Source organism: Wolffia australiana, chromosome 9 (assembly GCF_029677425.1).
Source record: "Wolffia australiana isolate 7733 chromosome 9, ASM2967742v1".
Classification (NCBI taxonomy): Eukaryota; Viridiplantae; Streptophyta; class Magnoliopsida; order Alismatales; family Araceae; genus Wolffia; species Wolffia australiana.
This window is the reverse complement of record NC_135843.1, coordinates 2,930,929-2,956,583: the sequence shown is the minus strand read 5'-3', so window position 1 is coordinate 2,956,583 and position 25,655 is coordinate 2,930,929. Positions and strand designations below refer to the sequence as shown.

General features: G+C 35.7%; 1 protein-coding gene across 4 annotated transcripts; it reads left to right on the top strand.

Moving 5' to 3' along the window:
- The first annotated feature begins 3,741 nt into the window (after window positions 1–3,741).
- Window positions 3,742–8,287, top strand: LOC144707485 (uncharacterized). Of its 4 annotated transcripts, none has more exons than XM_078580612.1 (3): window positions 3,742–3,873; window positions 6,603–7,648; window positions 8,077–8,287. In XM_078580612.1, exon 2 carries the CDS (start codon window positions 6,622–6,624, stop codon window positions 7,615–7,617), a length of 996 nt encoding a protein of 331 aa, XP_078436738.1. In that variant the 5' UTR covers window positions 3,742–3,873; window positions 6,603–6,621; the 3' UTR covers window positions 7,618–7,648; window positions 8,077–8,287. The 4 variants fall into 4 exon arrangements, with proteins under 4 accessions (XP_078436738.1, XP_078436739.1, XP_078436736.1 ...); XM_078580613.1 differs by having other exon boundaries at window positions 3,755–3,993; XM_078580610.1 differs by having other exon boundaries at window positions 3,756–3,919.
- Window positions 8,288–25,655: the final 17,368 nt, after the last annotated feature.

Sequence of the window (25,655 nt, the reverse complement as noted above, 5' to 3'; positions counted from 1 at the left end):
TCCTCATTATCATCACTGTCATTGTTGTTGTCATCATCCCCATCATCACTCCCCCCATCATCTTCATCCTGTTGTCATCGTCATCTACATTATTGTTGTCACCCTCATTTTGGCACTGCCATTGTTGTTGTCATCATTCTACTCGTTAACCACCATCATCACCATCATCACCATCATCACCATCATCCACCCAAATATCAAGTCGTTGTCGTCATCATCCCGATCATGGTTCCCATCATTGTCATTCAGTTGTCATCATCACCATCTTCACTGTTTTCATCATCCCCATCGTCGTCCAGTCATTGTCGGCGTTGTCATCATCATCATCATCTGCATCCCCATCATTGTCCATGTCTTAAGCATCATCATCATCATCATCCAATACTAGTTGTCATCCATCATCGTCCCCATCTGCATCCTCGTCCTCGTCCATTGTCTTCTTCATTGTTGTTGTACTGTAGGAGTATTCAAATTTTCTAAAACCATGAGAAAATGAATGAAGATTCGTCATCGTCAAACGTCATCGACCCTCATCGACGTGGACGTGGTTGACATTTTTATTGAAATTTGTGGACGGTTGTTGACATTATTTTATAAAAAGTTAGAAAATTTGTGAGTCATCTTCAACAAATTATCAACCAATCTTCAACTGGTAGAACCCTAATTTAGAAATAGAACTGAATAATTTATTGTTATACTAAATTAGGAAAAAATTATAAATTACTAATTGAAGTAATTCAATCTTATGGATGAGGTTGGAGCAGCTGGGGCAGTTGCTGGGGCATGAGAGGGAGGAGAGGAAGAAGGAAGGTATGAGCCCAAGGGGTGAGAAGAAGCATCACAAGAAGGGCCTGAAAAGCCTGGTGAAGTCTTGCATGAAAGTGAGAACCTCAGAAGCAGAGGCCCAACCCAGTGCCTGAGTTCCTCTGCAAGTATCTCTCTCTCCTCTTCCCCTTCATGTATCAAATATAATGGAGAAATCCATCTCTGCATATCATTCTCTCCTAGAATATCTCTGTCTCTCTCTACCTCTCCTTTGCTTTAACATCAAGAGAAAAATACTAATATCTCAGCTTACTCTCTGTCTCTCTTGTCTACTTTCCCATATATATATATTTCATGTGACTATTTCTATTTCCTCTTTACATCTCATTTTCTTTTGCTATTATTTATGTTTCTCTCTACCTTTCTGTTTGAAAATTATGAAAAGTGCTAATTCTCTCTCTCTATCTTGGTTCTAACAAACCTATCTCTTTAGAGGTATCTTTCTAATATATATCTTTCATGCGAGTATTCTCTTGTTCATATTTCCATTTCTAGATCTAATAAAGAAATAGCCTCCCTTTACATTTCATTCTCTTTTGGTTTTATTTATCTTTATCCAGAAAGGAAATATGAAAGATAAATACTCACATGAAAGATAAATATTGGAGAGATACCTCTAGAGAGAGAAATTTGTCATAAACGAGAAAGATACCTCTCTCTTGTTCATCCTTTCTTTACATCTCATTCTTTCTTGGTATTAATTTTCTCTTTCTACCTTTCTGTTTGAACATCGTGAAATAAATATAGTTTCATGTGAATACCTCTCTTTCCTCTTTCAAGCTCATGGATAAAGATGAAGAAATTATGTAGCTTTACATCTCATTATATGGTGGTATCGTTCTGTCTCTTTCTACCTTTCTGCTTGAAGATCGTGAAAAAAAAATTAATTTTCTAGCTATCTCTCTCTCTTGGTAATGCCAAATATCTCTTCCGATCTGTCCTATGTAGTACATACTTTAATATTTCTCTTTCCTTTCTCCCTTCCTGAATGAAGATCAAGAAATAAACTCTCTGGGTCTCTCTCTGTACCTATCCTCTGTTCAGAATCATTATTTCAATTCTTCGCCGCGGAATTAATCTTCATAATTATCATCTCTTCCTATCTCTTTCATCTTATATCTCTCTCATGGTAAAGATTAGTAAATAGTCTCTTTCTAAATCTCTCTCTACTTTAAGGTCCTGACATCTCTCGCTCTTCTGTCTTCTTTCCAACTCATCTCTTGAATAAACATTTATTATCTCTCTCTGTAATTCTTCTATCTCTCTCTCTACCTTCTCTCTGACAAGGCATACCCATGCATCCCTCTCTCCTCTGCTCCCATCTTTCTCTCCAGTCATATTAACGGCCTGTGATACTATTTATGATGACTCTTTATCTATCTATCTCTCTCCTCGCCGTGCGCATGACTAATAAATGAACAATTAAATCCACATTACAGTCTCAGGACGCATCACGTTCTTCTCACGTCAGAATTAATCATCATCATGCTTGGTGCGTTCCTGCCTCTGTAATCAGTAGTCTTTCTCGCACTGTCCACATCATTATATTCTTAATCTCATTACTGCTCGCAAAACTTGGAATCATCATATCATGTATCCTCGTGCATCATCCATCTCCGATTCAGTAGTTTTAAAATCTCTTATTGCACATTTTCATAGTTGGGCCAACTAAAAGTTTTTCAGTAGACTTACTACTTTATCTCTCTTCTTTTGGGTACATAAAACTGTAACTATTTTGAGATTAGAGGACGTATGACAGGTCCTCGTATTTTAATTTTAATCCGTCATTTTCATGATTTGACAAAGTCATTGGGCTTCAGTCATCCATCTGACTAGTGAAATAATTATCATCGTCATCATCCTCGTATCTCCATCTCCGATTCAGTAGTAAATCGTCTCTTGCCTAATTTCCTGATAGTTTTATCTGAATTTTTCTTGATTTGTTTATTGTCTCATTGATCGCAAAACTGGAATCATATTCAGAATTTCCTACATCGAAATCCTCATGCTCACCATTCATCATCATCATCCTCGTGTTCTCCATTCCCCATTCAGTAAGTTATAAATCTCTTATCGCCTAATTGCCTGATTTTATTTCTTCATTAAATCGAAGGTCTCATTGATTTGTGTTTCTTGAATCTCGATTATTGCAAAACTGGAATCACGTTCGAATTCCTCATCTCACCATCATAATCATCACCAAAACGATCATTATCTTCCTCGTGCTCTGCATCTCCGATTCAGTAGTTTTAAATCTCTATCGCGGATTGCCTGATATATTATTGCCAAACCTGTTCATGATTAGCTTTTTCTCAAAGAAAAGTCACGTTCAGAATTCCTCTCCTCGCCATCATCATCATTTATAATTCTCATCATCATCGTCAGGCTCTGTGTCTTCAATTTAGCAGTTTAAATCTCTAATCTTTTGATTGCCTGATTTTTGTCTTGATTAGCTCTCCACTGGAAACTAGAATCCGTTCTAATTCCTCCCATCTCCCTACCATCATCATAAGTACCCACCATCATCTTCCTCGTGCTCTGCATCTCAATTCAGTAGTTTTAAATCTCTAATCTTTAGTTTCAGTTTATTTCTCTAACCACACTCCTAAAAGTAGAATCATGTTTCCTGAATTCCCTACCCCTGACCATCATCATCTGTTATCATCATCGCCGTATTAAGAGCAAATTTAAATTAACGGATATACCTATACTTAGGAAAAGAGTAGTGGGGTCCACAATATTAAAACTGAATTTGACTCCTCACCGGAATCCGTTCCAGTGTCAGAATGAACTACTGCAGACAGCCGGTTCACGTTGCCCACCTAACCGGTCAACCCAGCCTTGTTGACCGGCTAAGCCAGTCACCCCAATGTTAGAGTGAATTTCACTGCATTTAAATTTCATTTTCTACGTCATGTTCGCCAAAGCCAATATATATATCTTCTCTCCGCCGGAGAAGGCGGAGGAGATGAACTCCGGCGGCGGCGCCGCGCTGCTGCTCGATTACTCAATTTCTTCGCCGCGGAATTCGTGATCATCAATCTAGCGGTGATCTCTGATCGTTGAGCTCGTCGCTGTATCACTTGATCTTGAGGTCGATCGCGGCTCTATTTCTTTGTTGATCTTCACCGGAACTGTCGATTTTCCTCGGTTCCTGGTTTAGCGAAGGTGTCTGCTCGCTGTTTCATGTTTTTGGGAGGTTTCCTGAGCTGGAATTCTCCGTTTTTGTTCTCTGATCTGTTTTTTAATCTGATCCGATTCGGTTGTTTTGAAATTTCTTGGCTTGATTTTTATTCTGAATCCGGATGTTTTTTTAATCAGTTCTCGGAGTGTCAGACGCATGTAGCGGAAACGTTCTCCATCATCGTCATCATGATCATCATCGTTCTCTCCGGTTTTCTCCGATTCGTTTTTTTTAATATTTGTACATGATTATAATCCAATGCGGCTAAGGATGTCACGTCATCGTCATCATAGCATCATCATCATCATCATATCATTATCCTCTCAGTCTCTGATCTTTCCAGAGGCTTTTCCGGAGCTGGAATTTGCGTTCCTGCACTCTGCTCCCAATTTCCTGACCTGATCGTCCGCTCATCGTTATGCTCCCGATTCGACTTTTGGAATATTCTTCCATAAATTCTATTTTACATCCGGGAACGTAAATTTCTCGATCAGTTTTTTGTCGCAGAAGCATTTACCAGAATCGCTCGCCCTCAACATCGCCGCCTTCACCGCATCATCATTATCATCATCGTCCTCTCAGGCTCTAATCTCTCTTTCCTGAGTTTTTTTCATGAGCTAGAATTCGCAGTTCTTATCCTCTGCTCTATATTTCCTGATCTGATTGGTTATTGCCTGATTTTGTTTTCCGAATCTCCCGATTTTTCCTTATTGGATCTCTATTGGCCCTCGCCGAAGCAGAATCATGTTCCAGAATCTCTCATCCACACGATCATCATCATCATAATCTTCATAATTATCATCGTCATCATCCTCGTGCGCTCCATCTCCGATTCAGTAGTTTTTAAATCTCTTATTGCCTAATTTCCTGATAGTTTATTGCCAGATTCATTCTCCAAGTCTCGCGAGTTTGTTTATTAAATCTCGATTATTGATTAGGTCTTGCAAAAGCAGAATCATGTTCGAGAATTCCTAATGTTCCAGAAATCCTCATGCTCACCATCATCATCGTCATCCTCGTGTTCTCCGTCTCCGGTTCAGTAGTCCTAAATCTCTTATCGCCGGATTGCCTGATCTTTTATTGCCAAATTTATTCTCCGAATCTCATGATCTTTGTTTCTTGAATCTCGAATTGTCGATTTGCTCTTGCAAAAACAGAATAAAATTCCATAATTCCTCATCTTCAACATCATCGTCATCATAATAAGCATCATCTTCCTCGTGCTCTGCGTCTCCGATTCAGTGGTTTTAAATCTGTTATCGCTTAATTGCGTCTCCGATTCAGTGGTTTCCGAATATCTCGAGATTTCTTTTCATGAATCTCGAATTCTCGATTAGCTCTCGCAAAAGCAGAATCACGATCGAGAATTCCTCATCCTCACCATCATAAGCATCATAATTATCATCACCATCCTCAAGCTCTTCGTCTCTGATTCAGTGGTTTTAAATCTCTTATCGCCTAACTTCCTGATTTTATTTTCGAACTTCTCGATCTTTGTATCATGAATCTCAAATTCTCGATTTACTCACGCAAAAGCAGAATCACATTGCGGAATTCCTTATCCTCACCGTCATCATCATCATCACCATAATCAACATCATCATCTTCCTCGTGCTCTGTATCTCCGATTCAGTAGTTTTAAATCTCCAATTTTCTAATTGCCTGATTCTTTTTCTTCATTACCGCTCGCAAAACTGGAATCATATTCCAGAATTTCATATCATCATCATGAGTATCATTATTAGCATCATCATCCTCGTGCTCTCCATTCCCCATTCAGTAATTATAAATCTCTTATCGCCTAATTGCCTGATTTGTTTTCTTCATTAAATCAAAGGTCCATTGATTTGTTTTCTTGATTACCGCTTGCAAAACTGGAATCACGTTCCAGAATTCCACATCCTCACCATCATAATCATCATAATTAACATCATTATCTTCCTCGTGCTCTGCATCTCCGATTCAGTAGTTTGAAATCTCTAATCTTCTGATTGCCTGATATGTTATCTTGATTAGCTCTCGCAAAAGTATAATCACGTTCCACAATTCCGCATCCTCACCACCATCATGATCATAAGTATCACCATCATCTTCCTCGTGCTCTGCATCTCCGATTCAGTAGTTTTAAATCTCTGATCGCCTAATTGACTGATTTGTTTTCTTGATTAGCTTTCTCAAAAGAAGAATCACGTTCCAGAATTCCTCATCCTCGCCATCATCATCATTATAATTATCATCATCATCGTCGAGCTCTCTGTCTTCAATTTAGCAGTTTTAAATCTCTAATCTTTTGATTGCCTGATTTGTTGTCTTGATTAGCTCTCGCAAAACTAGAATCACGTTCCACAATTCCTCATCCTCACCACCATCATCATAAGTGTCACCATCATCTTCCTCGTGCTCTGCATCTCCAATTCAGTAGTTTTAAATCTCTAATCTTCTGATTGCCTGATTTTATTTCTCTATTACCACTCCCTAAAGTAGAATCATGTTCCTGAATTCCTGCCCCTGACCATCATCATCATAATTATCATCATCGTCATCATCGTCATCATCATCAATCTAAATTGGGGAGGGGATGTCTGTTGATCAGTTCTCGGAGGAGCATCAGAATGTGCCAGAACTCACCGGCGACGGCCGACGTCATCCCCCGTCATCCCCTCGTCCAGCCCTCCCTCGCGCTCCTCCTCCGCCTGCCCGACATGAAGAGCAGCGTCTACTCCACGGACGAGTTCCGGATGTTCTCCTTCAAGGTGCGGACCTGCCCCAGAGCTTACTCCCATGACTGGACCGAGTGCCCGTTTGCTCATCCAAGGGAGAACGCCAGGCGCCGGGATCCGAGGCAATTCCACTACAGCTCCGCCCCCTGCCCGGAATTCCGCAAGGGCAGCTGCCGGCGGGGGGATCTCTGCGAGTACGCCCACGGCGTGTTCGAGTGTTGGCTTCACCCGGCGCAGTACCGCACCCGCCTCTGCAAGGACGGCCCGGTCTGCGCCCGCCGGGTCTGCTTCTTTGCGCATGGCCTCGCCGAGCTCAGGCCGCTGCCCGTCGCCCCGGCCAATGAGCTCCACGTGTCGTTCCCTGGCTCGTCGGCCCGGTCCTCGTCGAGAGCTGGCTGCGCAATGCCACCTGAATTTCCAGTGCAGTCCTCACCTGAACTCCTTGGCAAGAATGACGCCGTCGCCGCTGCTGACGTCACCAATGAGCTCCACGTGTCGTTCCCTGGCTCGTCGGCCCGGTCCTTGTCGAGAGCTGGCTGGGCAATGCTACCTGAATTGTCAGAGCAGTCATCACCTGATCTGGGGTGGGTGGTGCCTGCAAGCCAGGGAGAGCTCCTTGGCAAGAACGGCGCTGGCGCCGAGCCCTGCCGGCCTGGCATGGACAAGTTGGTGGCGGTCTCGCCGAGTTGGAAGGCTGCAGTGTTGAATCAGTGGCAACGGCAGCAGCGGTGGAGGTGGGGATGGAAAGAGGAGCCGGATCTGTCATGGGTGCAGTCTCTGGGGAAGGAGACTGGCCCAGAATTGGTGGTGAATGGCTCAGGTGCTGGGAATGGTGCTATGGATCAAGCCAGATGGGCTGCCTGGATGGAGAAGCTCCGGCTCGACTGAGTAAAACAAGATTCTTTTGCTCCTCTCCCAAGTAAATTTTCTTATCCTATCATTATTATTCTTTGTCGTCGTCGTCATCATCATCATCATCATCATCTTCTTCTTCTCCTTCGTCATCGTCATTACAATTATCTTATTTTCATTCTTCTTGCATCATCATCATCATCATCATCTTCTTCTTCTCCTTTGTCATCTTCATTACAATTACCATTATCCTATTATTATTTTTCATCACTATCATCATCATCATCTTCTTCTTCTTGTTCCTCTTTAACATCAATACGATTATCTTATCATTATTCTTCTTTTCCCCCGCCGTCATCATCACCATCATCTTATTATTATTATTCTTTGCCATCATCATCATCATCATCATCATCAATATCATCATCATCGTCTTCTTATTCTTATGACTGCATTATTTCCAAAATGTCTGGTTGACTTGCTTACTCTTTCTAGGATCTCCCCACCAACTAAGCCAGATGTAGTAGAACTGTCATCGTCATTCTTTGTTGATTTCGGAGGGATATAAGATATTTTCGAGGGGGATAAGGTACCTCCTCGAGTGGCCTTTAATTAATTAATTAATTTCTTTATTATAGTCATGGTGGAGAGCTTGATGTAATGATGTGACTATTTTTCATTGATTATTTCATTCACTTTACTGATTTGGGATGCGGCCAGAAACTCCCATATAAAAATTATTACGAAAATTCGTCTATGGAGTTGGTGGCATGTAGTATAGATAATGTTGATAACGATTTTGGTTTACTATCTTTTAAAATTCATTTATTATAGTCATGGTGGAGAGCAGGATGTAATGATGTGACTATTTTTCATTAATTCTTTCATTATCTTTATTAATTTGGTATATGGCTGCCTAAGGAGTGAGTTACCGTCTACTCTCATATGAAAATTATGGTGAAAATTCATCTACAGAGTAAGTGGCTTTTAGTACGGTTGCAATGTTTACTTCTTAAGACAATTAAATAATTGAAATAATGAAGATATCAGCTGTTCATTACATATGATATTGGCATTAAATAGAAGATTAATAAAATAAAATCATTTATATTTTAACTGGTTTAAGTTGAATATTATGTTATTTTTAATTATACAGGATATATTGATTCTGAAAACTATATAATTAAAAATTAATGCAACTAAAACAGAGTATTTGTAAACAAATATTATGTAAATTGGAGCCTCTGCATTTACACGACCATAATAATTGGTCATTTTTATCTTTGGTCAATATCCATCCCTCAGACAACTTTAAGACATGATCCTAATAATTTGAAAGGCTGAAGTAACCATTTAGATACGGTTTGATGCATTTGTCATAAAAATCTTAGATTATTAAAATATGTACACATAAAATTATTAATTGCGTGTGCGCTCATAATTTTGAGGTAAACTACATGATACATATTCTACCTGAAATATGGGTGGAAAAAATGGACTATTGGAATTCAAAGTCTTAAAGTAATCATTATGCCACATAAATAAAATGTAAAATAATCACAATCCCAACACGAATAATTGCTACTTGGTGAAAGATACATTAGAAATTTGATTTGATACTTGAACTAGTGGCATGGCATGAGTTGTGATATGGAGGGAAACATAAGAGGTTAAGCATGAAATAATCTGATGAAATTGAAGTTAATTCCATTAATGATGTAAACACCAAATTAGAAAATAATTTATTTTATTCATGGTTTGGAAATAAGTTGTAGCGAAGGCCTTCTTTTAGTCCACAATAATCTCCCAAAACGATATATTTTGCATCAGTTATTTATTTCTAGTATATTGTTCTTTTCAAAACCCTTATAAACTCGTTTTATTGGTTTCTAAAGAAAATAAAACCTCAAAAGAGGCCAATTCGATTTTTAAACCATTTTTCAATTCCATAAAGAATGTTTAATCCAATGTAATGTATGTGCAATGATACACAGATTTTTGCTAGCCCCCAAGCCTAATTTGAGTGCTTCCTTTTTGTCAAATCCTCACTCAATCAATGGCCTATAAATGCTTCAAAATACTAAATATGTATCCCCATCAATTAGGTAAAAACATAATAAATCTTTTATTTACCTTGGATAAATCAACTCAATTCCTTGATTTCCAAGATATTCCAAAATATAGGTTGACGTATTCTTTCTCCTCCTTCTGATACCAAAACTTTTTAATAGAAGAATCAAGATTGGATCTTCATCCTTGTATCTCATTAAATATTTTATAAAATATTTATTCTTCGATAAAAATATCGACAAAGAAAATCATTTTATCATTTTCACGAATCAAGTTGATTGACTTAAGATTTACCATTTTAGATTCAATTCATTATCTTGATATGATTTCAATTTTTATGTTTAGTAAATACGAAATCACCTTACCCTATATTCAGTTCAGTTCAATAAAAACCATTTTGAGTCTCAATTTATCGGTTAAAATTAAATCTAGAGTATTTATCAAGCTAGGAACATCAATTCCATGTTAATCAATTAAATACCATAATATCTTCATCTGGTGACAAACACATATATATCTACAGATAATGACATTATCATTAGTAACTCAAATCATTTCGTCAATTTTAATTAGAATAAATGGAACTATTAATAAAATTTACTATTTTTTTATAATATATTTCAATCATATTTGGATATCTACTTCATCTTCACTTTACATTTCCAATCTATAATTATAATTCCAAAATTTTCTATCATAAAAATATCATAACCAGTCTCTCTTTATATCTGATAATTCAACATGTTATAGATACCCCAATTCATATTTAAGTACGATTTTTACTCTATTGATTGACTCCAATCAAATTATTTAGAAATGAGAAAATTATTTAATACCTAAATATCTTCATTTTAAATTTTTTCAGATTTATTTGTTTTATCTTTTGTTATATTGAAGATGATACCCCTTTTTTTGAGATAAAATAAATCGATAGCTATTTTCATGATACACTAATGAAGATATATGTCAATTTTTTCAAAATATGAAGATATATGCCAAAATCCTCTTTTCTATTTTCTTGATACTCTTTATCTTTCTCTAATGTATTATGAGTTTAAATTAATCTAGGATTTACTAGACATCTTCATATTTATCAAAACGTTCGTACAAAGGTTAATTAGAGAAATAAATATCAATGAAGGATATATAAAATAATTTAATTAAAGTTTCCAAGGTGGCTTCTGTCAATTAAAATATTTATGTATTATCCATGGACCAGAAAATTACCAGGTACTATGTATTTTTAAATGACTGAGGTTTGCTAATTTTCATTTATCAAGATTAAGGAATGACTTTTTGGGGAAGGATTTTGAATGACCTCATATTCCGTAGAGAAGAAAAATTCAGAAGGAAGAAGAGACTGCTTTTTTTGATTAGGTGTGTACTTGAATCTCTAGCGCAACATTGCATGGCACACTGATTAATAGAAATGCTCAGTATATGTCTGGTATTTGAATTAGGTTTGAACTCAATCTTGACAGTCAAATTGTATAACACATTTATTCAATGATTATTTTAATAATATAAAGGAGAATATGATCTCATCATCAAATACATATTAAATTAATTTTACTTAATTCTTTATTGACTGATTTAGTAACTCAGATAAATTAATATAAATCACATAAATAGATCATTCATGAATAATTATAAGCATACATATTTTCAGAAAACAATAGGTCCACGCATCCATGTTTGAATAAAATATGGTTGAATAAAATATGAATTTTTATAATATTTGAATAAGATTATCATTTAAAAATGAAACATTCACAAAAATAAGACAATTCTCACAAATAATAACGCCAATATTTAATGTTCCTAATCATTATGCATTCTGGAAAGTGGATTTGAAAAAAATAAAAGATAAGAAAAGAACATTTTCGACATTCAATTGATATTGAGAAATATTAATTTTTAAACAAAAAAAATTATGTGGAGTTATTTCTACATAAATTGAAGGTTGGGAAAAGGGATATGCAATATCTTTATTAAAAATTAGAACATTCTGATCACTATCAAATTTTGGATCAATAATTTGTCCTCTTAATAGGAAATATACATTAAATATTTATTTATATTCAATTTTTTGTTGTTGTTAGAATCAGGAATTAGGCTTAATTTCAGGAGACATCTTCCTGGGACCGTGATACTTCAAGCCCTATTTGCTATTTTTGGAGGGATAAGTCATGAAACTATGATATTATATATATATATATATATATATATATCTTTTAACACCCGCAGTACTAATCAAACACAATAGGTTATACCTAAAGTAATGATCGATACATATTTTTTTTCTAAAAAATAGTTTGCTAACATGTAAGCAATAAATTCGAGCCTTATCATACCAACTCCTAATTATTGTGATTTTTATTTGGATTATAAATGGTATTTTCTACTAATCCCATTTGACATCTATGAAGTAAATTGGAAAACATGTGAGAAAATATTTATTTGCTTCAATGTGAACATTACCAGGATCCACATGCCCATGTACCTATGTCATAAAAATTGATTAGTACTGTGCTCATAAGCTTGTGCTACCACACAAATAATTAGGTTAATAACATCTTATTTACATGTTTTCCACATTAAAATACTAATAAAATGTGTTTATTCAGCCTAAATTGATGAAATCTATTTTATAGTGGTATTCTAATGTTTAAGGACTTATTGGTATTTTCATGTGTTAATCTGACATCATATTCTTACAATTTACTCTTTTGAGTTGGAATAAGCATTTTATATTTTTTTTCACATTAAAGGGAATATACTAAATTTATAAGATATTATTTTTATATAATTTTATGACTTATATTTTACATAATCTTAGATGGTATTAAAAATTTGCGCTTTGTCACAAGTTGCCATTTGGTTTGATTGAAGAAAAACCGATCTTGGTTTTTGGCAATATTAGTGCAGTTAATGTTTAGCTGACATAAATACCTTTTCTAATCTTCAGGTTGATGTGGAGCAGTTAAACGATGCAACTAAATTTGCAGTATTTGCCAGAGTAGATGCCAAGAAAAATAAATAATTTTTATATGTTCCTAAATGAGAAGTAAAAATTAGCAGTGCTCTGATGTGGTGCTAATAACATGCAAAATACGTTTGAAAATGCATTTATTACATAAATATCGGTGTTTTATGTGTCCATATTTTCATGTTATCATGGCTTAAACTAACTAAAATAGTGTTTACTGCAATTTCATGATTTTCCAAAATTTTAAGGTATTTTAACATAATTTTTTGACTTTAGTTTCATTAAGAAATAAAAAATTCAAGTCAGATAACATTTTTTTAGAAGTAATATAGATATTTCCTAATTTTTTGGGATTTTACCGTATTTTCTTAGAATTTTATGACCATTATTTTGTTGAGAAAACATTTTCTAGAAGCCAGAAAGTATATTTTACATTTATTAAATGCGTTAATAAGTATTTTTAAGGGTTTAAATATCGCCTGCCAAGCGTCATGCACAACTTCGCCAACTCTTCGGCCAATGATTGTCACTGCCAATCATTGGCAAAAGAATAACTCTGGTATTGCGATTCACAATGCCATATTTATTCAATCAATCTTTAGTTTTTTTTTAAGACAGCGCGTTGCATGGGATCCACCTTTTTATGATTAATGCAATAATTATGCTGAGGTGGCCCAATGAAAAAATGCTCTTCTTTTCAATGGCGGAGAAAACAAGAAGAAGGCGCTGACGAATCAGCAAACTGATTTTCATCTGGCTGGTGCCCGCTGGAGGAGAAAGATGGTGCATCCATTGATGGAGAAAAGCCATATTAATATTGAAATATCTAAAGATCTAACCATTAGATGGGGCCCAAAATTTGTGGGCAGGTCTACCTTTTCACACTCTTTCAATCCATATGTTTGGATTATAAAACAAACATTAGAAAGAGGGGGAAAACCACCAAGTAAGCTCTCCCCAACCTTGTTGCCCAGGAAGGATACAACAGGTGCTTCTAGAGTAAAAATATCTTTACTCTCGGGTTGATCTTGTAAGTTTCTTCTTCATCTTTGAATTCTTTATTGAATGTTTCCAAAACACCAAGGCATGGACAAGACATACATACCCTTGAAGGTTTTGAATGGTGAAGAGGATTGCAATTTCATTCCAGTTCAAGATTAAAATACAAAAAACATCATTAAATCCTATTTCTCATATCATCTACTGTCTTAGATTCATAGAATCAATTCAATCTCCATTAAAAAATTCATTCATATCAATCATCAGTTTTAATTTCTATTGATTCTCTTAAAAATCTCAACATATACCCTAAAAATTTCCATACAATCTCACTGTTTCTGCAATTTGACTTCGGTTTTACCAAAAACCAGGTCATAAATTTCAGTCCTGAAATTCTCTGAGCCAAAATGAAAATTTCAAAATGATATATATATAAATATATTCATATTAACTTTTAAAACCCATAAAAGAAGGTACATATAAGTAATTCTATGCTTTCTTCAGTTTTAACCAAAAATATAAATTCAGATTTTTTGACAATTGAATCCCTGTGGATTGACCCCTTTCTTACCATCTTCTTTCTATATTTTGATAAAGGGAAATTTCACAAATTTTATAGCATAAGTATAACTCGAACTACATAATTAATTGGCATTTAATCATGGTAATGTGACATGATGAGGAAATTATTTGGGAAATTTCACAAATATAACTCCACTCTTTTTGTGGAGAAATAAAAAACATTAATGTGGGATTAAATTCTGCATCACACATCATGTAATCATTATCTGTCTCTTTTTATAAATGATGAGAATGATATTTGTCAGTGCATCATCAAATAATAGTGGAAACATGGTAATGTGACATGCAGCGACATGTCTCCAGGTCACATGTTAGTTTACACATTAACATACCTTTATTGTTTTCTCATTTAGTGTAGGATACGTTGCACTCTTGGAGCACTTAATTATGGAAAGATGAGGAGAATGTGCCAATCATAAAAAAGAGAATATCTTAGACTTTTAAACCATGTATGAAAAACGTGGAAGCAAATGCGCCAGTAACAAGGATAGAGAAATTCAGTCAAATGATTTTAGGTATCTGATGATTCAGAAGGCTGAAATTCTGAGGGTAGCTTCATCTTTATCCTCTCTTTTCAGTTGTACCTTCTAATCAATAAATTGAGGCATAGATCTTTATTGAAATTATCCATAACCTGCTTCATATATCTGTGGGCTGATTGAAAGAAAGTGAGTTATGAGGTCTTTCAAACTTTTTGATGGTCTTTGGTTTTTTAGAAGAATTTTAAAAGAAGAGGGGGAGCTTACCTGCATGAATGATGAGTTAAATTTGCTAATTTGGAGTTTATCTGCGAGCATGGCAGGTCTCACTCTTGTGCTTAACATGAGTTTTGATCGTCCTATTAATAATATTTTCTGTTATTAGGAGTGATGATGGTTTTAGGTACCATTAAATCCCATAATAAAAAAAATACAAATGATATCCAATATTATCATCTGGTGATTTATATGTTAAGCCAAATTCAGCGTTTCATATTGGTATATCAATATCCATAATACTTTTGAATATGGATGCCAAAATTTTATCATTATGAATATCTGATGTAAGTCATCATTATTATTTATCAAACACGTCTTAAGATCAAATCCTATGCCATAACATTTATTAATATATTAATATATTATAACACCATCAACATATTGTCTTGTAGTCTTAGTGGGAAATCAGTAGTGATGAGTTGGCTGGGGGGTAAGGGTTAATGACATAAGAAAAATAAAGTCCACGATTAGGAGGCTAATGGTTTGAATGATATCAGGGAAGTGCATGACAGAAGAGGGGGCACGGGTGGGTGTAGCAAGTGGTGGTGCATATGGGCGTGGGCTGTAAATTTCTTGTGTTCTCTTCAAAGCTTGATGCAGTCTATGATATTTTATATATTTTTTCATTTCAAGTTTATTTAAAACTTAATATTTGGTTCAATTATGTAATAAAAGTATACTGTGATATTTGGCTCTTTCATACCATAATATATCATAATGGGAGGTTCAATACTCATGGAGAGGGGAAGAGGCCAAGCTTAACCCACTTTACTCACCATGTCAAAAAAGGAAGCACATTTTGTGGATATAACTCCATAATTTGACTTTGGAAGCTGCTTTCCAATTCATAAATAGATTAGAACTTATGTAAAGCCTGAATTAAAGACATTTCATACCTCCAACCTCCTAGAATCATATCCACAGTCTTGAGATTTGTGGCCTAGCAAAGGCCAGCCGAGTGAAAAATCATTCTTCTTAAGGTCCATTGTTGTCTCCTATTGGGTGTTAAGAAGAGATTTCAGGGGTTTTGATTAAGGTGTTAAAGAAGGATCACCAAATTGGCCTTAAATGTGAGTTAGAATGAGATTGGTATGTTTTTTTCTCCTCGTTGAGCACCAATTTTCTTTTCCTTATCTCCAGGTTTTATTCATGAAATATAGAAAATAAAAATCTATATAAAGTGAAATAAAATCCAAGCTTTTTTATATCATGAACATAAATATTTATAATGCAAAATTAAAGATACATGACCACCCTACTATGATCTCATTAAACTCACTAAGTATTACATAGATCATTGTACATCAATATGAGTATCACATTTTCATTATATGAATAAATTATAAAAAAAATATAAAATGAGACATGGAAATCGTGATTGGCTTAAAGGTCATTTATAATTAGCATCAAGGCCTAGAACCTCCTTTATCACTATTTTTTGGTGCCATAGTAATGTCTGCTATTAGTTATAAATATTTAGAGAGTAGAGTGAGTGAATGACAAATGTCGGATACAGTTTGGAAATGATTAAAAATTCACTGATGCTAGGAAAGCATATAGATGCATATCTTTAAGCTAATCTCATATCCATGATTCAAATAAATTAATTAATATAAATCATATTCATTGGTATTAATGTGTGAGGTTAACAATGAATTCCACATATAGTTGAGAATGAAATCAAAATATCCCAATATAAGACTTATACCAAATTCTTCTCAAGTGATGATAATGATTCATCCCATTATATTTTGTGAGGAGACACTTTGGAGAAAGAAACATGGAAAGATGTCACATTAGTTTTTCATATGAGTCCCTGTATGGTTTTATACCCAAATCTTAACCAAGTTGACGTGAGTCATGGTTGTGTAAATTTTTTAAAGACCTGAGAAACTAAAATCTTGTATATGAACGGTTGTGTTTTAGTTGTGACTTAAGAGTTCCCAATGATTAAATTCTTGACAATCTTTGTAAGAATGTCCAAAATATAGTTTTTTGATATTTTAATAATGCATAATTCCAAACTAGGATGACTAATTAGCATTTGACTGTCAACCATGACCTCAACCATTATATGAAAGTCACACATATAAGGAACTGTACTTACATGGGAAATGATGGATGACAGTGTTGGGTTCTAGAGGCCGAAAAATGGATGAAGACGAGGATTCCATGCAGTGGAAGACATATAACATAATCAAGCAGCATCATCAAAACATGAAACGAGGAACCTGTGCATAGATCGCATCCGAGATTTCTTGAATCCCCGAGTGAGATGAGTCGAACGGCTCAAGTGTGCAGCCTCTAGACATATCCACAAAGTCCTTTGTACATTGGATCTCCTCCTTTTCGTTGACGAGCCCTGTTCAATCTCCGTCACCGTCATTACGCCGTGCTAATCACATCGAGAGTTGAGAGGAGTCATGGGGAGAAGGGAAAATAAGGGGAAGGCCCCTCAACAATTCTAGCCTAAGTGAGTTTCTTTCAAGGCCTTCCCCTATTTATACTAAGGAGGTATTTTTCATAAAAATCGTATCCTTTAAGCATGTGTTCTAAATATTTCTATTCAAAGGATTCGTGAGAAGGACATCAAAATATCCGGATATAATAGCACTATCTAGCCTCACTCATATGATGAGTATGGCCGGTCCCATAGCCATTATTGTGGAGATACTCAGGATAGATAGTGGATGCTCTTTAGTGAAAAGAGTTTACTAAATTGATCTGTACGAATCCCTTAATGGTATTACACCGAACTATCAATCATGTCGATTCACGTCACGGTTGTGTAAGTGGTCCTTAGACCTAAGACACCAAAGACGTCTTGTGGATGGACGGTTGTACTTTGACTATAGCCAATAAGTCTCTAATCATGGGATTCTAAACGGTCTTAGTTCGAGCACATCAAGAAGTTCACGAAGACGATTGAATGGTCAAGATGGAATCGTCCACCCTCGGTATAAGAGGTGACAGCTCAAGGAAGATGATACGATGAAGTCCTTGGCCAAGGCAATGAAATATCGGAGAAGAGTTCTTTGATGATTTCTGAATGCATCAGTACTAACTCGGATGATCGATTAGGGTTTGACAGTTGACCATACCCTAAGTCGTCCAAGGAGAATCAAGTGGACGAGGGACTATACATACACGGTAACCGATGACGAAAAAGTTCGATGAGTGAGTCGATACACACTCCTTTGTATCTTCTAGAACACGAGGTGTAGCTTGACAACCCACGTGTTGGAGACTCGACCTATCGATTGGGTTAAATCAATCCGATGTTAATTAATCTGTATGATGATAAGTTGATTGATTTGGAAGGCCAATAAAGGTTATTGGGCGACTAGTGTCATTAACTATACTGATACAAGGGCCTAGAGGGTCACACACAAATGGTCTTTTGAATGTCGTAAGATATACTTAAGTTTTGGGGGTTTTATGAAAAATACCCACTTAGTATAAATAGGGGAAGGCCCTGAATGAAATTCACCCAGACCAGAATTGTTTAGGGGGCTTCCCCTTCTGCACTCTCCCACACCCCTCTCCATGCCCGATGCGATCAGAATGACGTACCGACGACGGCGGAGATAGAATGGGGCTCATCAAGGAGGAGGAGATTCGATGTGTCGAGGATCGCGCGGATACATCTAGAGGCTGCACACGTGAGCAGCTCGACTCATCTCTCCGGAATCCAAGAAATCATGGATGTGATCCGTGCAAAGGTACATTGTTACAATGATTAATGATGCCATTTGATTAGTTCAAGTCTTCTGCTGCGAATCATTTTGATTTGTTCATGCATATCTAGGCCTCTAGAACCCAACAACTTCTTCATTTTCTTCCTTTCATATAAACTCTTCTTATCTTCATTTTCGTCACTTCAAGCATTTGTGTTACACGGATGCGTTGGATGAGGCTTTGATTGCTTTTAAACTTGAAATGTTATATGTTTGTGTTAAATTGTAACATTTGATCTGTGGTGGTCGTATGAAGTTGGAGATGCTCATAGATCTGGCGAAACCTAGAAAGCTTAATAAGTTCCGCTACTTAATCTTCAGTTCTTTCTTTTCTTCTTATTCTTTTGTCTCTTCTTCTGTTCTTCTTTCTTTCTTTTTCTTCTTCTTTTATCTCTTCTTCTTCTTCTTTATTTTCTTCTTCTACCTTTTTCTTCTCTTATTTTTTCCTCTTCTTCTTCTCTCTATTCTTCTTCTTCTTGTTTCTTTTCTTATCCTTATTTATTTTATTCTTCTTGTCTTTTTTATTTTCTTCCTCTTTTTTTTTCTTATATTCGTCATCTCTCTTTTCTTCATCTCTGTTTTCTTCTTCTTTTTTTCTTCTCTCCTTCATTCTTCTTTTTGTTTGTATTATTTTTTCTTGTACGGCTAGATATTCTTCAGTTCTTTTTTTTTTCTTCTTCTTCTTTTTTCTCTTCTTCTGCCATTTTATTTTCTTCCTCTACCTTTTTCTTATCTCCTTCCTTATTTTTTTTTCTTCTCCTTTTTTTCTTGTTTGGCTGCTTATCCTTCAGTTCCTGTTTATTATCTTCCTCTTCTTTTTTATCTTCTTCTTCTTCTCTCTATTCTTTATTTTTTTTCTTGTTCGGCTACTCATCCTTTCACTGGCGTTTACTAGTACAACATAGGATTGAAATTTCCTTTCAAAATGAAATGGCAAGGAACAAATTTTCATATTTTTATATAATTGGCATGATATCTGATTTGATCGATCTGGTTTGATATTTTACTTTTTTCATCTTTTAGGTTAGCAATTTGGGGATTGAATGCTTTTTTTTGTCATTGATGAGTTTAAAAGCATGAACGTTTGTTGGATAGAGTACCATATGATGCCTTTTTTTGCCTCATAAACAAATTATCACTTATGAAAACTTAAGATTGAAATTTTCATCAGTTTATAATTTAGGTTTGACATTTGATTTGACATGACCATTAATTATTGGATTGGATCACGCGTGCCTTAGAGTCAAATTTGTTGCCACCTTGGTTAACTTTTAAACTTCCACCCAGTTTTTTTTCGATCATGTCATGCGATTAAATCCACATGAAATGGCTATCATTTTTTTGTTGTCCACATTAAGAAACTGTAAATGTAGGATGGAAGATGGTATACCCTTGCATCAACCGAGCGCTACAGAAATGTCCAAAGAAGAAGAAGCTCACAATAGCCCAACCATGAGAAAGAAACCCTTGCCTTAATGCATGTGATGTAGTAAGGTACTTCATAGACATCGGTGAAAAAAAAATTAAATGCAACTTGTGTGGTATCACTATAGACGGCAACGTACCATTACAGTATGCCTTTGTGGAGGCACCTAGAAAGGTTCCATCACAAATTATTGCAGACTTTGAAAGCGCGGACAAGTCAAGCCGTACAAGAGAGATCACTTCTAGAGATGTTTGCCGGTGGAGACACGAAGAAACAGTACTACACTAGACGTACCGTGGAGAAGACCAAAGAAGAATTGGTGCAGTTCATATGTGTATTTGACACGCCGTGGGTCATTGTTAGGAAGAAATACTTCTTACACCATCTTTGTTATATTACGCAAGAAGAAATACCAGCCCTGTCATTGAAGGCTATAAAGGCGAATACCTAAAGAAGAAGGTATGGGTTACGACATAAAAAAATTGAATGACTGTTATTTTTCACTGTTCTGTTACATTGATGAATCCAAAATACGCAGGTGTGCACAATTACCACAGACAACAGATCGAAAAACAAAAAAGATGATGACTATTCTAGAGGAGCATCTAAAGTTAGAAAACCCTCAATTTAGTGCAAGCCATCACATGTTTTGCATAGAGCACATGCTAAACCTTGTCGTCCAAGCCCGAATGAGCTCACTACGTGTGACAGAGGCGCCATTAGAGTAATTTATTATAGATGAGAACGATATGGCTGGTATGAAAGATGTAGAGCAAGGCAACATACTTGTTGTGTTATCTACATCTATGGGTGATGCCATACTCCGGCTCTGCGAGATAGTCACAGGAATATGCGGCTCAACCCAGCGTGAAGAACACTATGTAGCATTATGTAAGCAATTTGGGCTACCTGACCATTAAAAAATTCCTTTGGATTACCCAACAAGATGGAATTCTACGTACGCCATGTTAGTGGCTGCTATCGACAAAAGGGATGTTTTAGATATTATTGCATTGAACGTCTTACAGAAACAAGTATTATGTGACGAGGAATGGGCAATGATCAAGGAGTTCGCAAGTATATTGCAACCCCTTTAGTTGACTGTTACAGTAGTGTGCCATTCGAAAGCACCCACAGCAAATGAGGCAATTGTTATCATCAGAGCAGTGATGGGACACTTAAATGGTGTAATGGATGGTATTAGAGAGGGAAAGATGTTACGAGTGAACAATGTTATATTCACCGAGCAATGTACATAAGTGTGCAAGGCTTGTGAGGCGATGAAGATTAAGATGAGCAGATATGCATCAGTACTCACTCGCAACCCAGCCTTCACCTTTGCTACCCTCGTTGATCCCTCCATGAAGTTACGGTTAATGGAAGATGACCATCGGGACGAAACAGTCACGTACGTGCAACACTTACTGTAGTCCCTCGATATCACAAATGATGATAACATCATTCGTTCAGATTCCGCTGCATGCTTTCGACCAGAGTGGACGTCTACAACATTCTTTAGTGAAGCATTGGATGAGTTGTTACTGTACAATGAGCAGACGCCAACCCTTACTCGAGGACACGAGCTAGATGTGTACATGAGCTTGCCTCCTCTCAAGGGGACCAAACCATTGCACTGGTGGAAAATAACAAGAGAACATTCATATCCAAGGTTAGGAATGGTTGCGAAGGAATTCCTATCGGTTTGTGCGACGAGTGCTCTGTTGGAAAGATTCTTCTCTGCTGGTCGTGCAATCATCCACTACGAACGTTCAAGATTGACATCAGAGAGCGTTGAATTACTTGTAACACTAAAGTGTTGGTGGCAAGCGAAAGAGGGTGACAACACCGATATGAAGCAATCAGACAAAGATAACGACAAAGATCCCATGGTATGATTACTACTTGGTATTTTATTATTCACTATTTAACGATAACTTTCATATTTTTTTGCTAAGATATATAAGCTAATTTTTAGGAACAGTTTAAAAGAGTGTTGAAGATTTCACACCTTTAGTGAGATCTTTTATAGTGTTGTTAAACCATCTGAAAAAAAATACATTTATGAAAAATGACCTCTCCTTATCTTTATTTAGCTGGCTAACCAAAATTTGTAACTCACTTTAAAATTCTGAAAAAAAGATATGCTTCTACTTTTGTTACCCTTGAATAACTAACCAAGTTTCCCTTTTTCTTGACTCAGAATTTGTTTCTCATGATCTAAGTTCTGAACAACAAGACTCTATTTCTCATTGCTGATCGGGATTCCTTGCTCTTCTTCATGATTTTAGTTGGCATTGGTCTAACTCTTATGTTGATATGTTGCTTCTGCCATAGTGTTGATCTCTTCCTCTCGATCTGAAAAGGGAAAACAAAATTTGAAGGAGAGGAGTATGATTCTTCCTCTATGTGTTCTCAAAAAAGGTTGCAGGTTCTTCCCTCTGTATTACCATAATTGTGCTTGCTATCTCCATGTTTTTTCATTTTCTAATATATGTACCAGTCTTCTGCTCTAAAGTCAAAATTCTATTCTTTCAATATTTTACTCTGAGTATCACCTACAACAAAAAAACTTAAATATGAAATTTCTACATCTGTAACTTCACACCAACATTCTCTGGAATGTCTACTTTTGTTATATCTCTCTCCAAAGTTTATCAACAATACAAAATCATAAATCTTGAACTTCTCTAATTTTTCTTCATATCCGTCCTTGATAACTCTGAAACTACCAAAATTAAAAAAAAACATTGATTCCAATATTTCTACGCATGTCCTTCAGCATTTGTTACTGCAATAAATTTGTCATTTGTTAAGCTTCATGAAGCATGGAACTCTACATTTGATGGTGCAATTATACTGAAATTGACCTATCATGTGTTGAAAGTTATTTTTTTAAACAAATGTTTAGAGATGCCGGCTCATCTGAGAGTTTTTAACAACTTTACAAATCCTGTTATTTGGAGTTGTTAACATCTTAACCGTCCTGTTACAGTTAAAGGTGCTATTGGAGAAGAATCAAAGGAAAGAGACGAGGGTCGCTCACTGGAAGGATGCCACTGTGTTTGACTTGGGGATTAAAAGAGAGTGCTTGTTCACAAGGGATTTCAAAAGAAATGGAGGAGTATACCACTCAAAAGTTTTGAGTAAAGTGGAAGCTCCTTATTTTGACTAATATTCTCCATATTGGATTTTTTATTTGATACATAGAAAATATATTTTCCATGTTGGTCTCCTTACTCTCCTTACTTTTCCTGTTATTTTAAGTACTACTTCATGATCATTAGATCTAGTGGAAATGGCTCCACACATTGAGACACGTCATCACCTCGTATAAGAATGTACTCATCCCCCTCAAGAATTGAAAATTATCACATTGTCGAAGATTATTTACTTAATAATTTCCTTGAATTTTAATGACTTCAATCAATTATATTTTTAATTTAAAAGTTAATTTAATATTATTTTTTCATTAGAGAAGAATTTTAAAATTAATTAATAAAAATACTACATTTTTAACAACTTCAATCGATTGTATTATGAATTTAATGATTAATGTTTTATTGTTTTACACATTACAAATGATTTTTAAAATTATGTAAGAATTTACTAGAATTTGAAATTTTTTATTGATTATGTTATGAATTTAACGATTAATTTTACATTATGTTTTACGTTATAAATGATTTTCAAAATTATTTGTGAATTTCCTAGAATTTTAACGACTTCTATCAATTATATTTTTAATTTAACTGGTAATTTTATATTGTTTATCCCATTAAAGAATATTTGTAGAATTAATTAAGAATTTTCTATAATTTTAACAACTTCTTCTATCGATTATATGGTGAATTTAACAGTGAATTTTATATTATTTTGCCTTAGAAATGATTTTTAAAATTAACTAAGAATTTTAAAGAGTTTTAACGACTTCTATCGATTATATTAAAGAATTTTAAAGAATTTAACGGTTAATTTTATATTATTATTTTTCCTTAGAAATGATTTTAAAAATTAATTAAGAATTTGCTAGAATTTTAACGACTTCTCGATTATCTTTTTAATTTAACGGTTACTTTTATAGTGTTCTTTTCTATGAAAAACCACATCTCAACAACCCCTTTGTGGTGCTTGAGAAAATTGGCACAGTGCTAATTTTTGCAGGGCGCACACTATTCTATTTGAAGGAAACAACCTTCAAGGGAATAATGGTAAGATAAATTCTTCGAAATTAAGTTTCCCTTTTTCCACGTGGAGGCTGGAGAGGCTGCCACGTGGGACATAAAAAAACAAACACTATCAGGATATTTCTGGCCGGGAGGTGAGGGTCACCGGTTCCGGTGACGTTACCGAGGGAGGGCTGCCACGTGGCGGGCGGAGGTTCGCACTCGAGTCGGTGGCCGCCGGTTTGGACGTGTCCCCTCGCGACCTTCCGACTCCTCTTTTGCCGACAGGAACAAGAGAGAGAAACAACCGATCTAAATAAGAGAGAGAAACAAGATATAGAAAATAAGAGAGAGAAATATTGCAAACAGGAGAGAGAAACTATACATAGAGAAACAAGAGAGAGAAACAAGAGAGAGAAACTATAGATAGAGAAACAGGAGAGAGAAACTATAGATAGAGAAACAGGAGAGAGAAACTATAGATAGAGAAACAGGAGAGAGAAACTATAGATAGAGAAACAGGAGAGAGAAACTATAGATAGAGAAACAGGAGAGAGAAACTATAGATAGAGAAACAGGAGAGAGAGAAACTATAGATAGAGAAACAGGAGAGAGAAACTATAGATAGAGAAACAGGAGAGAGAAACTATAGATAGAGAAACAGGAGAGAGAGAAACTATAGATAGAGAAACAAGATATAGAGAAACAAGAGAGAGAAACTATAGATAGAGAAACAGGAGAGAGAAACTATAGATAGAGAAACAAGAGAGAGAAACAAGATATAGAGAAACAAGAGAGAGAAACTATAGATAGAGAAACAAGAGAGAGAAACTATAGATAGAGAAACAAGAGAGAGAAACTATAGATAGAGAAACAGAGAGAAGAGAAGAGAGAGAGAGAGAGAGAGAGAGAGAGAGAGAGAGAGAGAGAGGGGAAGAGGGAGAGAGAGAGAGAGAGAGAGAGAGAGAGAGAGAGAGAGAGAGAGAGAGAGAGGGGGAGGGGGAGAGAGAGAGAGAGAGAGAGAGAGAGAGAGAGAGAGAGAGGGAGAGAGAGAGAGAGAGAGAGAGAGAAACTATAGATAGAGAAACAGGAGACAGAAACTATGGATAGAGAAACAAGAGAAAGAAACTATAGATAGAGAAACAGGAGAGAGAAACAAGATATGGAGGAACAAGAGAGAGAAACAGGAGAGAGAAACAAGATATAGAAGAACACCATACAGAGAAACAAGAGAGAGACTAAGAGAGAAACTAGAGATAGAGAAAGACGATATAGAGAAACAAGAGAGAGTACGACAGGGAGAGAGAAACTAGTGAGAGAGAGAAACCCAATGTAGAGAAACAAGAGAGA

Bases quoted from the DNA above. Each gene is read 5' to 3' on its own strand.
- LOC144707485 (XM_078580612.1), top strand. From the start codon at position 6,622: ATGTGCCAGAACTCACCGGCGACGGCCGACGTCATCCCCCGTCATCCC.